Genomic DNA, 15668 nt, shown 5'->3' on the forward strand with positions numbered 1-15668 from the left:
ATCCTATCAAAGCTTCAAGAAGAATAGGCTTAAATGGATCCTGTAAGTTTGGCCAGCAGTTGTTACTTTCTCTTGATTTTCTTTATTCAGAATTTCATTTTTGTTTTTTCTTATATGAATATCAAGTTTAAAAACAGAAAATAAATAATAAATCATTTTATTACCTAAGTTATTCACATTTATTCTAAATAATATGCAATGCTACATTGAATACAATTCCTAATACTACATGTACGGTAATATTACTTTACAGCTGATTTGTTGCAAAAAAAAACCTCTCAAATTTGAGAGGGTACTACTCTCGAGAGCTCAACAAAATTAAATCAAAGTACTGAAGTAATGAAAGCCGGGCTCTTTTGGTGTGTCTTTATGCATATTGTGTAGTAAAGACTGAAAATCTCTCTCTCTCTCTCTCTCTCTCTCTCTCTCTCTCTCTCTCATGCTTTTATTGTCGACAAAGCGTTAAAGAGCGACCAAATTTTGTAAGCGGCTATAAATAAAAATATGTCTGTCTAGTAGAAAAAATTCAACAGTTGCTGCCTTGAATTTTGCAAGAAGCGTTATATATTGAATCCCAATTTCTTCAACGCGCAGCAAAGTAGTTCATGGAAATTCATGCGCATTGTATGTGTCCAAAATGCTTAGTCTTGTTTTTAAAACATGATATTTACATTCTACTGTGTTTTTCCATTAAATTCCGTCACAAACGTTGAACGCTGTAAACTGCAACGTCACAAGCGAAAATCAAAGTTCACGCTTGTGGCTGTTACTGTGGCTCTTCCATTAATATTAACTTACCCTTAGGATAAGATAGGAATTTTAAGGTATGAATCACATTTGCAGACAAGGCAAGAAGTTAAAAAAAAATGTAAATATAAGCATTAAATCATGATTTTTTGAAGTATACACTCTCATAACTGCAGCGGTGTGTGCATACAAATTTTCATAACGCGCGTTACTCAATTTGTATGCACACACCGCTGCAGTTATGAGAGTGTATACTTCAAAAAATCATGATTCAATGCTATATTATTAATAAGAAAACTAAAAATGATAGACAGTTCTCTCGAAATTAAAAAAAGAAACAAAAAGTAAACACTTTTGACAAAACTTTGCTCTTTGTGTAACTATTTGGTATAGCGGAAGCTTTTACTTTGACGCTGTTTGGTTTTTTGTTTACTTTTGAAGTTGTGATATTTATAGTATCATCGGCGATTTGCCTGCTTACAGCCAGGGCTCTGCTTTCAGCAGAGCCCGGCTAAAAATCTATGAGAAGTGGAGCCAGCACAGAAGAAGTATACAGAAGACAGTGGACTCATTTTGCTGCTCTAGACACATTCTTAAAGGCGCAGGTGACCCCAAGAGCAAGCCAATCCAATTAAGTGAGCATTTTTAAGCCATTTCCCATTGCCATGGTACCTCTTCATCACTGTTAAAATACTCACATAGTTCATCTCTAATGCTTCTTGCATCAAAAGATGCATGATTACCACCCTGGTGTATTATAGGATGAAATAATTACCACCCTGGTGTATTATAGGATGAAATGATTACCACCCTGGTGTATTATAGGATGAAATGATCCTGTAGTTCCTTGTCTCCCTTGTCCTGGTTCCAGCTCACGTGTTTCTAAGTATTCTTCATCAAATGTACCAGAAGGGGTATACTTTGCTATGGATAGAGTTTTAGTTCTCAGATAGCAATGGAGTGCACAGCACGCCGTTACAATGGGCCCTCTCTGGTTCTATATCAATCGTTCTATTAAAAACTCTAAACCTGCTTGCTAAAATACCAAAAACATTCTCGACAACTCTTCTTGTCTTAAACGTGTACAAGTTAAAAACTCTTTTTGATAAATCCAATTGTCTTAAAGGATACGGCTTCATGAGGTCTTTATAGGAAAGACTTCATCGCCAACAATAAAGTAGGGAAGAGGACCCTCTCTTCTAGGCAAAGGTTTTCCAAATGATATATCTAGTGATTATCTTCCATAGCTTTAAAAATGGATGAATTAGCAAAAACACCCCCATCACTGATTCTACCATTACATCCTACATCAACGTATATAAATCTATAATCTGCATCAACCAACGCAAAAAGAACAATGCTGAAAAATTGTTTGTAGTTGTAATACATAGATCCGCTTTAATTTGGACATTTAATGGAGATATGTTTTCCATCCATTGCAGCAATACAATTAAGGAAATTCTATTGCTCCTCGTATTGGTTCGCAATGTTTTCCCATTCTTTTCTTGTATTTGGAACCTGAAAATAGAATATGTTTTGTAGGATTTGAGCAGTCTAAATGAAGAGGAAGAAAAATTTGATGGAATTGAAGACACCCAAAGTGAGACCGTTTCATCTAGAGGATATAAGAGAAAAAGAACGTCTGGGGCCGAAGCTGTTATGACTGAGGTTGTGTCTGTGCTTGCACACTTAAAGAACAGAAATGAAGAAAAATCATCGGTTCAGGAAAACGACGAAGATGCAATTTTTGGGCAGTATATAACCCTAGAAATGAAAAAGATACAGGATCGGAGGAAAAAAGTTCAAAATACAGTCACTCCTATTCGAAACCCAGTATGGGTGTGTTACCGGTACCTCAGCATCGTCTTTAACAATGAAAATGGAATGACTCTTTACCAATCTGTAGACTTTATACTGTATGTAGAAATTATTTTACATGCAGAAAACCTTAAGTTTGTAATTCAGTATTGGTTTAATAATGATAATGGCAGTATTACCTTGAGATATCCTCCTTTAAGACTCTGTATATCGCATTACATGTCTCAGAAACTATTTTTGAGAAAGTTGGAAGCGGAATTCTGTATAAATAAGATATTGCCTGGCAGCTGTCTCCTGTAAAATATTTTGTAACATAAATCAATTTTTTTAAATTTGTATTTAAAAGAGGCAACAAATAAATGATTTCATTTTCTTAAAACTTACCTGTTGCTAAATATCTTAAAGTCAATGACAATCTTTCAGCAGGGGAAATTGCCTCTTGCATGCATGTATTTTTGCGTTTTATTACCGGGGAAATCATTCGAAGTAGATCATCAAAATCTTTTTTATCCATTCTGACATAATTCAGAAAGCCTTGTGGATCTTCCTCTGCCAGTTCTATACTACTTGCATGATATGCACCATGTTCTTTTCGCCGCCCCAACCAAGGTCTCGCCCAAGTTCCCCTTCGTCTTCTATGGTTTTTCAAATGATATGCAGCTGTCATCATTAGTACACAAACGGCTAGTATGTATACGTAATCGTCGTCTTCCATTTATGAAACACAGGTAATATCAAATACGTCCTCACTCTTTAACATCCAAACTCATTCTCTTCTGTCCCCGACGTGTTCCCTGGATATGGCCATACCAATTATCTTTAACGCCTCAGACTCATCCATAACTCAATCAACTGCTCACTTTCATCTCTCAGAACTGTACCATGCACAATAAACCAATGACAACTACAGATATTAACTCAGAAATTATAGACTCATGTTCGCTCGATCTCTCACTTGCCTAACGAGCTGAAATGATACCTTGGGAAACAGGGCTACAACGCCTGCGTCGCGCACCTGCAACCTTATCAAACCTTTCATACCACATTTTTCACCCAATATTTATCAAAGATAATTGACCCAAGGGCTGGGCCTGAAACACATGCATGCGAGAAAATGAATCTTTAGGCAACCGCCTGCCCGCCGGACCACTTTTTAAGCAAGAAGGCGTTGAACCGCTCAAATGTAGCTTACTATTTTAAAAACACGCGTATGTTACATGCACATATGTTCGATGTTGCTGCATCGATGAAGGACGTTAGATGAATAGAGAAATTATGACAACGTGCTTTTTGTCAATAGAAACTTTTGCTAACGTTACAATCGTTACCAACGTGATTGATACCAATTATAAAAAATATCACATTCTAGATTTAGAAGTATCATCTCTCTCTCTCGTGCTTAAAAAATACGAGGGGAGGGAAATCAAACAATATTAATATTATGATATTCGTACAAAGATTTCCTATATTTCAACAGGAAATTAAAGAGCTGTTGAAAAGGTTCTCAATCTTTGTTATCCGTAAATTTAAGAACAATTGTTAAATACACACTAAAACCTTAATCAATGATAGAAGCTAAGTTTTTGTAGTCCTTAATTCTTGAACGTGCTTGACAAGTCGTGCCTTTGTTGTATACACTCAAGTATCTTCTAGTTTAATCAGAAATAATGACCAGGACATAGGAGGTTCTAAGATCTCATCAATTGAGGTTTCAATTTTCAGACAGTCATTACTGATCGACCTCGTTTTGACAATTCATTATAAACAAATAATGTCCTTCTGTATGCAAAGTTTGATGAACACGCGAAACATGACAAAAACATTACACCAAAAATAAAATTATGAAAATGTAATATTAATATCAAAGAAATATTTCATATTTGAAGATAGTCGCTTAAGGGTAATATTAATTGTGACATGCTTGTAAGTACATTAGTACAAAAATACAAACGAAGAATTTAACGGTGTAATTGTATGATACATTATGATAGATTATTGCTGGTTGCTAGGAGGCGGTCGGCTAGTTTCCGGTCCATGTACCAGTAGTGGCTGGTTTCTGTGGAAATTAAATGTTTGATGGAGAAAATAATAAAATAAAGAGTTTAAATTTATAAAATATGGTATTTATTTAATATGTTTTCAATGCAACGCAATGCGTAATATGTGAATATAAATTATGTAATAATTGTATTTGCAGTGACATACATGCTAGATGGGCCCGGTGTTTCATTATTTATTTTGTATTATATATATATATATATATATATATATATATATATATATATATATATATATATATATATATATATATATATATATATATATATATATATATATATATATAATTTTATATGATAACACATGTCGCTATAACATATTATTTACTTAGTACTTACTCCACTGACAGAAATACAATAAGACCTTATTATTTTGTACACTGTAATTTTAATTTAAGGTGGTATGAAAAATCTGTCGTTAAATTTTTTTGTTTTGAACATATTTTATTGATTTCTCAAAAGGATCAGAAACAAGTTCTAAAAATTTACTTGTTCTTCTCCCAAAAAATACATGTAGTTAATTTGTATACAAGTTTATTTGATAATGAACCAAGAATTCCATCTGCTCTCTTGTATTGCCTCATTAGAAATCCCGGGGGGTGGGGTGGATGGAGTATGAATTTGGCTTGCAGGTTTTCTTTTTTAATGAAGCTGCTTGTTTTTCTGTTCACCAATATTTTTTTTAATCAACATGATGAATTAGATTTACTCTGTTATACGAGAATTCTTGTTCATTTTGTCTTAATTACAAATTAACAAAAAGTACCTCAAAATTGACCAGTATAGTCGTTAACAAGCTTATCTTTTTAAAAGATTGGTGAGCTAGCGCTGTAGCCATCATAAAACACAGAAGCAGATTTCTAAAACATTGGTTTAAATTATTTCTGAATCGATTAAGCAACAATAAAAAGGCACAGTGGTGTACTGGCATTGTGCTGGAGTGGGGTCTCAATTTAGAATTGTGAATCTAGAGTGGGTTTCACATCGGCAATGGCATAGTTCACTGACCACTGCCGACTGCGCCTTAATCATTATGTATCTACTGTAATTTCAATTTCGAGGTGAAAATTTTCCAAGAACCATTGGCACTGTTTTGTAGCAATCGTATCTTCTCAGGCCTTTTCTGCAAGCTCGGAAAACATATCCGAAGTTGTTTTCCGAGCTTGAAGGAATTTAAGATAAAGCTACCTATTTATTATAATACTGAAAATAACTTTGCATTTTTAGACCTAAGTTACTGCTACTTTTTGACATTTACAATAAAACACAAAACTTCATGAGAAGATGATAACTTGAAACGAAATTCAAATGGTACAGTTTATCTACAGTAGTACAGTATTCCCAGAATCCCCTTCTATGGAGTCGAGCATGCGTATTCCAGTGAAAAAGTCGATTGAGTCTCGCCAAAGCATATGCGGTACTCAAAACGTGTCTTCAAACTTAAAGACACCGTAAATTACGAGTTAAAAGTCGGCCATTTTTGGCATAGCACCACGGGTGAAAACATTAGAGAGCATTATGGGACGTAGACAAAAAAAATTTGTTTGATGAACTGTAGGTTTAGCTCGTTCTTTTTCCCGCGCACACTGGTTCTCAAGAGCTCGCTTCGCTAGCTGGCGCTGCGCTCGCTATAACATATCCAGCGCCTCTGTGTCGGTGCTAACCCTCCTACTTCACTATTTAACGTATTCATGGTATCTCTGTAAACCCAAGTATCGGATAGCACGGTTTTGAACAATTTCTATGGAGTGGTATGTTTTTAATCCCCAAACTCCGGAACAATAATCCAAAATGGGTACAACACAAGAACGAAATAGAACTGAATAGATTTTCGCATGGGTTTAATCTTAATTTTTGATCATTTATTTCTTGAAGCCATTTCTAGCTTTTTGACCTAATATTAATACCAATACCATTAAAAAAAATCTATAAAATGATTTTATTGATGATGTTAGGTTTTAATAAATGATAAGATGATATGGTAGTGTATCAAAAGAAGTGTTGTTAAATTGTAAAGAGAAAAATGACATAGCAGGCAAATCTGAAGATCATTTCAACTTATATTTAAATGAAACAGTTCTCTTTTAAAGTATAAATAATAGTCTATTTCTAAAATGAATTATTTCATTTTCAAAAATTGATTTCATTTTGTTTTGCATCTTAAAAACTTAAAGTCAAAAGTTAACCATCCTTTAAGTGACATGTTATGATATTTAAAAAAAAAATAACCACATAATACATGTACACTTCTTGTTTTTGTTGCAATAAAACTGTACAGCACTTTATTTTATTTTGATTGACCCTCGTATGTCAGCAAGGAACAGTGAAGCAGAATTATTTTTGGTTTTGGCGACTACATATATAGAGTCCACCGATGTTAACTATCCAGTCCTTTAATGGCAGCTCTAAGCTTGGCTGATCTACTGCGTGGATTCTCGTTGACTTCACTATTCGTTGGGGTCATGGCAGTCTTACACACAGGAATCCATCGCTTCTTAAGCAATTTCTGAATCAGCTCCTTGCTGTATTTCTGATGGTCATCCTTCATGGCACGAGCCTGCTGCTTTGATGTCATGTTTTTAGGTTCTTCCATGTCAATGCCATGAAAATGTCTCTTGAAGATCCTATCTTCCAGCGACTGGAAGGAAATTCCCACACAGACTCCGTGGGGTCGCAGGTAATGGTAGGCCACATGGAGTCCATTGTTTATTTCGTTCAGTTCATCATTGACAAATATTCGTAGAGCTTGGAATGTCCTTGTTGCCACATGACTTTTACGACTCAGTTTATCCCTCTGAATTGTGCTGTTTTAAAGAGAAAGAATGACTAATATCTAAAGAGAGGCAATAAACAAGTACAGGTATATGTAGTGTATGAAATGCAATTATACAATTTGAAAAAAAACCACTACATCTGTTTAAAAACACAGTCATTTCACAAAGCTTTGTCAGTTTGCCAAGCATTAAAGAAAATATGTGCAAAAGTAAACTTCTATAACATAACATAATCATTTCATGTCTTTTATCAAGATAAAATACAACAGACCCTACAAAATATGCAGTTAGTCCTCCAGTTAAATATAAAAATATTGGATAAGGAATGAAAAATTAAAATTTTGATTTTCACCAAAATCTAAACATCTCTGATTTCCATGTTGGTTCTAGGCCTATCTCCATGTTTTAATGTCACAGTCACTTAATATTAACATCAAGTCCTGAGACAGTTTTGTATTTACGGTAGTTCTTACCCATCCAGAGCATTTTCTATGATGTCAGCAAGCTCCTTCGTGGTGCTGATCCTTCCAGAGACATTACGAGCAGACACAATAGCATGAGAGATTTTATTGGCCAATGGATCCTCTCCATATTTCTTAATGATATGCTTAAGTTCCTGTCCAGTCAAGTGATTGACAACATCTGCAGCTGAAATACCATCAGGATTTCTGAAACATTACACAAAGAGTTTAAAGACTAAAGAGACCCATATTACACATTATGTATTGGTATTTATTGTTTCCTGTGATGATTTTTAATTTCAAATATAACCACAAACATTCAAGTACATGTATATGTATAATCACTGTAAATTCTGAATTTTATATTCATTATATCACAAGGTAAGTTTAATTTCCATAAATATCAATATAATTATTTTATTATAATGTACATGTAATACTTTGTTTTTTATTCTATTATCACAGAGACTAGAGTCCCATAAATTAAAATTCAAGGTTCTCCCATCCTAAGCCTCAAAGTATTTTTTTTCATCATAAAAATATTATTTATCCTTCAAACTTTATACATTAAAACATGGTTATTGCAAACACACTTATAATGAATTGACCCTTATAGCGAAGTGAATTTCATTCCCAATGACTTTCTAACATGTTGTTAACTTGATGGATAAAGTGTATTACACTTATAATAAAGTAAAATTGCCCATCCCTGGCACTTTGTTATAAGCATATTTAACTGTAAATGAAATGAAATTTTAAAAAGTTTGCTAATGGTATCCATGTATTTTACGAAGTTCTTGCAATTTTGGCCACGATGGATATAATGGAATAAATATAAAAGTTGATATCAAATAAGAAAAACCCCGGCTATACTTGTGAATCAATGGCTCGAACCCCTTTACCTTTATGTAGTAGGTGAAGCCACTAAGCCAAGCAGTTTGTTAAATAACTATTTGTAATATTAACACTACAACACTAATTAAATTAAGTCTATATAAAAGGAAGATTTATGGCATGAATAAAAAAGTTCCGGATAACTTGGAGTTATTGGACATTGCTGAGGATCAGAAATCATTTACTGAATCTTCAAGTATATATTTAATGTCTAAGAAAATATCAAGTCAACTCCCATTAGCAAACAAACTCTGAATAGATTTAAATTTCTGAACCACTAAATCTTTTAAGGAAGGTCTTTCCATTCAATCACCGGTGATTAGACAGGGTATGCCATTTTTAAGTGAGGAAATGATAACACTTGGACACAGTGCAACACCATATCATAGTATGGTTGATCTGAGAGCTAAAAACCATAAACAGCAAGTTCCAATATATTTTAGCTTCAGATAAAATTCTCTACACTACAAACCTACCTGCCATTGTCCATTCTCATATCCAGTGGTCCCTCCCTGCTTAGTGAGAATCCTCGCTCCCTCTGGTCATACTGCATTGAGGACGCTCCCACATCAAACAGAATCCCATCCACCGATCCCGGGGAAATCCCATGCTTCTTTAGAATTCCTGGCAGCTCAGAAAACTGCCCTATACATGGCAGCAGCTGCTGAGGCCTGAACAGAGGAAAAATGGAGAACACTTTCAAAGCAATTTATGGCAAAAGTATATGCATTGGTCTTTCTCTCTTTTTAAACAAACTCTACATATCATATTTATGAAGAAAGTTTATGTTTAATTCTTGGGGAAATTTTTTTGTCATGTTCCAATTTTTTGCATTCACGTTGAAAAAGCCAATATTCAAATATGAAATTGGTTGTAAAAAAAAAATCACTGACTTGTGTATATCATTTTTTCCTATGCAGAAAATTGAGTTCAAGTGTCTTAAAATATAGTTTTACCCATAAGATTTTGCAAGTTCCTCAGCATTGATGTAAGCAAGAGGGTCTCTGTCAAGACAGACTACTTGAGCTTCAGGATTTTCTTCCAAAATGGCCTTTGTGTGACCTCCAGCTCCAAAGGTCATGTCTATAAATAGCTACAAATGATAAGATCAGATTCAAAAAGAGGAGAGAAAATATGCATTTTGATCTTTACATGCAACCTAATGTGAAAACATACTCAGATAGCTGAATCTTGAATCTGACAAAATTTTAGTTTAAAAGTCATCGCACACCCTTTACCAATGAGAGTTTTATGGTGAAGAAATAGCCAGACAAGACTAAGATTTTTTACACAGACATTCATTAATTTCTGTTCATTGACAAAATAATTGCACAACCCTGCAGACTTTCACAGTCTTCTCTCATCTAAATTTTCCTTTACGTCATTTTTACACTGGTATAGGGACAGTCCTACCTTGCCTTGTTTAGGGTGAAGAAGCTTCACAACTTCTTGTACCATCACCGGGACATGGCTGAATTTTGCTTCTGATTCAGGTTCTTCTAATTTAGAAATTTTTCTTTGGAACTCTTCTTGATAAAATCCAGATATGTTCCAAATATCTGAATCTGTGGCTTTTCCTTTTTGAGGGTGAGTAGTGGTGTGGTGGAACTGCTTGCTTGTACATGTACACATAGAGACTGACCGCGTTCTCGTAGTAAGGCAGTTCGTGTCCAGTTTGACCCACGTGCTAATCCCTGCATAACACATAGAAAATTGTGATGTGTCAGGCAGCATGTTAATGAAAATGGAAATAATTTACACAGAATGATGATAAGTTTGGAAACCAGTGGAAAAATCCGATATATATTATCTCTTTCAATCTTATACCTGAATAAAACAAAATGGTTCAGTTTCAAGTCTACCTGAGAGGTGCCTCCTTATTGTGGCCAGACAGGAATAAGTCAAAGTCCTATGTGGTTTTAAGGTCATCATTATACATCTCCGGAATGCCATGGCATGAGAAATCTTAAAAAAAGAAATTAAAAGAAAATTAAATAATCTGCTTTAATATTAAAAATATCTTATTCAAAGGTGCACCTCTAAATGAATGCCATCAAGGCAAAGTAGTTGTGGTAAAACACATTTTTATGCGTATAGTCATAAAACTTGGCTTGTTTGTTTGTAGAGAGTCCTATCTAGCTCATTTACAGTTATAAGGATCTTCAAATATTCACAGATTGTCATCATTCTTTTGTCTGTTTGTAAACCTATTTTAAGGACCGTATTCATACATAGGCACTTGCATAAAATCAAAGTTCTTAGATAGATTGTTTCTTTGTTAATAGTTTGGAAAGTTTTTGGGAGGTTTTTGGCTCACTGCATGAACTATACAGCATAAATTCTCCTTGACTAAAGGTTTATGAAGTGTCTTACTCAAAGGATCAATAGCAGAGGGGATAGTAATTAATCCTTGGCAAGTGAAGATGTCCAACTTGCACTTTAAGTCAAACCCATTAAATCGATTATTAACCTAGATCTTGCAAGAAATATTGATATATACAAAAGTAAAGAAATATATTGAAAAACATTGTGTAAATTGAGATGCCAAAATAAATTCAAGATGTTGAGTGACACCCCTTTTTAATGTTCAGTGGCATGTAATTAAAGCTATATACGTGTATATGCCATTTTTAGTGCTGTTTTTGCTATGTTATAACCTGACCCAAACTTTGTGTGTGGTGATCCGCTTAAAGGAAAACACTGTGACAAATGCAAAAGGTTATTCATTGGTATAATAATTGTATATTAAGATGACTTTAAGTAAGGAGAAATGAAAATTTTCTTTTGCATATTTATATACAGTCTGATTAAAACGACCCCCTTCTCCTTTCACTCGTCAGGGTCTGACCGCCGTAAGATAGAAACCATGCTAACAGAAACTGTTACGTTTAACAAATACAAATATCATATGCAAACTTGATGTCAACAGAGGGTATTAATTACTTTTGATGTCTTTTTCTTGAGAAACAACATCAACAGTCCTCATCAGTGCCAATGCATATCTACACATTGTTTAGATTCAATCAGACAACGTACATGGCTCACTAACCAGTCAGCTGTGTTCCACTTCCAGCAGCATGTTCTGTGTTCAGAACCGTTAATCCATATACAACGGCGTGAAGTCACCTTTTCCCGACATATAAAAATTAAAGTTATCGATTAATTTTCTTTTGAAAACCGAACCCGACGAAATTAATTTTTCAAGTGAGATAAAAGTATAATACAAATCAAATTAATAAAAAATAATAAGGAGAAGTGACTGATTAAAGTAATATAGGAAATACCTTAAATTTTTTTTATGGTTATGCTGTATAAGCTACCTTTAGAGACTTTCTGAGTTGGTATAATATTAGTTATCAGTTAAAATATACACAGATTACGGAAATTTTACGATATTTCCAATAAAAAAAAAAATAATAGGTGGGGGTTTTGCTAATGATATTGTCGGGAAGGAAATATCACGCTATTGTGGTTTTATAAGTATGTAGAAAAAAGGTGACTCACGCCATTGCCGTTATACAAGCGAGTAGACAAAGGTGGCTTCAAGGCACACTATTGTGGATTTATAAATCATATAGATACAGGTGACATTATACCATTGTCGTTTATAAGCATGTTTATAGAGGTGACCTCAATCAATGGTCATAATATGCACATGTAGATAGAGGTGACTTCACGCCATTGTCGTTCAATAAGCATGTAAATAGAAGTGACTTCACGCCATTGCAGTTTTTTAAGCATGTAAATAGAGGTGACTTCACGCCATTGCCGTTTAATAAGCATGTAGATAGAGGTGCCTTCACGCCATTGTCGTTTTATACGCATGTATAAAGAGGTGCCTATACGCCATTGTGGTTTTATAAGCATGTAAATAGAGGTGCCTATACGCCATTGTGGTTTTATAAGCATGTAAATAGAGGTGACTTCACGCCATTGCAGTTTTTTAAGCATGTAAATAGAGGTGACTTCACGCCATTGCAGTTTTTTAAGCATGTAAATATAGGTGACTTCACGCTATTGCCGTTTAATAAGCATGTAAATAGAGGTGACTTCAGCCATTGCAGTTTTTTAAGCATGTAAATAGAGGTGACTTCACGCCATTGCCGTTTAATAAGCATGTAGATAGAAGTGACTATCACGCCATTGCAGTTTTTTAAGCATGTAAATAGAGGCGACTTCATGCCATTGCCGTTTTTAAGCATGTAAATAGACGTGACTTCATGGCATTGTCGTTTTATACGCATGTAGATAAAGGTGCCTTCACGCCATTGTGGTTTTATAAACATGTAAATAAAGGTGACTTCACGACATTGCAGTTTTTTAAGCGTGTAAATAGAGGTGACTTCACGCCATTGCCGTTTAATAAGTATGTAAATAGAGATGACTTCAAGCCATTGTCGTTTAATAAGCATGTAGATAGAGGTGACCTAACGCCATTGCAGTTTTTTAAGCATTTGAATAAAGGTTACTTTACGCCATTGCAGTTTTTTAAGCATGTAAATAGAGGTGACTTCACGCCATTGTCGTTTAATAAGCATGTTGATAGAGGTGACTTCACGCCATTGCAGTTTTTTTAGGCATGTAAATAGAGGTTACCTCACGCCATTGCAGTTTTTTAAGCGTGTAAATAGGGGTGACTTCACGCCATTGCCGTTTAATAAGCATGTATATAGAGATGACTCACGCCATTGTCCTTTAATAAGCATGTAAATAGTGATGACTTTACGCCATTGCCGTTTTTTAAGCGTGTAGATATAGGTGACGTCACGCCATTGCAGTTTTTTAAGCATGTAATTAGAGGTGACTCACGCCATTGCACTTTTATAAGCATGTAGATAGAAGTGACTTCACGCCATTGTCGTTTTATAAGCATGCATACAGAGGTGACTTCACGCCATTGTCGTTATATAAGCATGTAGATAGGGGTGACTTCACGCCATTGTCGTTATATAAGCATGTAGATAGGGGTGACCTAACGCCATTGGCGTTTATAATGCATTTATATAGAAGTGACTCCACGCTATTGTCGGTATATAAGCATGTAGATTGAGGTGCCTTCACGCCATGATTGTCGTTTTATTAGCATGTAGATAGAGGTGCCTTCACGACATTGTGGTTTTATAAGCATGTATATAGAGGTGACTCACGCCATTGCAGTTTTTTTAAGCATGTAAATAGAGGTGACTTCCCGCCATTGTCGTTTAATAAGCATGTATATAGAGGTGACCTAACGCCATTGTCGTTTTTTAAGCATGTAAATAGAGGTGACTTCATTCCATTGTCGTTTTAAAAGTATGTAGAAAAAAGTGACTCTACGCCATTGTCGTTTCATAAAACCACAACGGCGTGAAGTCACCTCTATCTACATGCTTATATAACGACATTGGCGTGAAGTCACCACTATCTGCATGCTAAAATACCTACAATGGCGTGAGGTCACCTCTATATACATGCTTATAAAACCACAATGTCGTGAAGGCACCTCTATCTACATGCTAATAAAACGACAATGGCGTGAAGGCACCTCTATCTACATGCTTATATACCGACAATAGCGTGGAGTCACCTCTATATAAATGCATTATAAACGCCATAGGCGTTAGGTCACCCCTATCTACATGCTTATATAACGACAATGGCGTGAAGTCACCTCTGTATACATGCTTATAAAACGACAATGGCGTGAAGTCACTTCTATCTACATGCTTATTAAACGACAATGGCGTGAAGTCACCTCTATCTACATGCTTATTAAACGACAATGGCGTGATGTCACCTCTATCTACATGCTTATAAAACGCCAATGGCGTTAGGTCACCTCTATCTACATTGTTATAAAACCACAATGTCGTGAAGGCACCTCTATCTACATGCTTATAAAACGATAATGGCGTGAAGGCACCTCTATCTACATGCTTATATACCGACAATAGCGTGGAGTCACCTCTATATAAATGCATTATAAAACGCCAATGGCGTTAGGTCACCTCTATCTACATGCTTATATAACGACAATGGTGTGGAGGCACCTCTATCTACATGCTTATATACCGACAATAGCGTGGAGTCACCTCTATCTACATGCTTATATACCGACAATGGCGTGAAGTCACCTCTATCTACATGCTTATATACCGACAATGGCGTGGAGTCACCTCTATCTACATGCTTATATACCGACAATGGCGTGAAGTCACCTCTATCTACATGCTTATAAATTTGCAATGGCGTTAGGGCACCTCTATCTACATGCTTATATAACGACAATGGCGTGAAGTCACCTCTATCTACATGCTTGGTATGGTGCGTGTTGTGACAATATCAACACTTTCATCATGTACCTATTTTGATCATTAGTCGACGCCAAAAGTTATAAAATTTAAAAAGCGTTGCGCTAGCTGGTATAGAAGAATTAATTGAAATTATTTATTTTGAGAACTTTTGAAATAACTGATATTTCATTTAAAATCAATGGAAATATTTTATTTTAAATTACACAAATAAGACAGATAGAGAATGTACTGGTTGTGAAAAAAAATAAATAAATAAATATTACAGACCTACGGAAAATGATAGACAATCACTATAGAAGGATGTGCTGGGAATTATTGCATGCATCAAATTAATTGATGAATAATTAGTCAATGTTTCATTAAAATAAAACGGCCCGATGTGTATCATGATTTTGTTTTCAAAAGATTAATACCATAGTTTTTGGTTTTTCGCACAATTACATACAGCGAATTAGTCTCGTTTTCAATATTTCTAACAGCACTTATACAGCTTAAATAGCATCTCGAGCCCGAACTGGTATAGTCGATAAATTTACCCGAATTTCCGGTGACTTCACGCCATTACTAATAAACTGGTAGTTGTTTGCTGAAAGAGAACCGGTCAAAAAAAAACGGATCATGCTA

At 35.0% G+C, this 15668-nt stretch overlaps 1 protein-coding gene across 2 annotated transcripts; it reads right to left on the reverse strand.

Moving 5' to 3' along the window:
- Positions 1 to 6529: 6529 nt before the first annotated feature.
- Positions 6530 to 11886, reverse strand: LOC128168690 (probable methyltransferase-like protein 15 homolog). 2 transcript variants are annotated; one of them, XM_052834847.1, is made up of 7 exons: positions 11801 to 11886; positions 10614 to 10716; positions 10165 to 10445; positions 9708 to 9844; positions 9228 to 9422; positions 7870 to 8064; positions 6530 to 7426 (listed from the first exon to the last, which is right to left on the reverse strand). In XM_052834847.1, exons 2-7 carry the CDS (start codon positions 10702 to 10704, stop codon positions 7000 to 7002), a joined length of 1326 nt encoding a protein of 441 aa, XP_052690807.1. In that variant the 5' UTR covers positions 10705 to 10716; positions 11801 to 11886; the 3' UTR covers positions 6530 to 6999. The 2 variants fall into 2 exon arrangements, with proteins under 2 accessions (XP_052690807.1, XP_052690801.1); XM_052834841.1 differs by having other exon boundaries at positions 11788 to 11849.
- Between the last annotated feature and the right edge of the window lie 3782 nt (positions 11887 to 15668).

This window comes from Crassostrea angulata, chromosome 1 (assembly GCF_025612915.1).
Source record: "Crassostrea angulata isolate pt1a10 chromosome 1, ASM2561291v2, whole genome shotgun sequence".
NCBI classification, from domain to species: Eukaryota; Metazoa; Mollusca; class Bivalvia; order Ostreida; family Ostreidae; genus Magallana; species Magallana angulata.

Bases quoted from the DNA above. Each gene is read 5' to 3' on its own strand.
- LOC128168690 (XM_052834847.1), bottom strand. From the start codon at position 10,704: ATGGCATTCCGGAGATGTATAATGATGACCTTAAAACCACATAGGACT. The intron at 10,446-10,613 runs GTAGACTTGAAA...TGTGTTATGCAG, and splicing joins AATAAGGAGGCACCTCTCAG to GGATTAGCACGTGGGTCAAA. The intron at 7,427-7,869 runs GTAAGAACTACC...TCTTTAAAACAG, and splicing joins ATAGAAAATGCTCTGGATGG to CACAATTCAGAGGGATAAAC.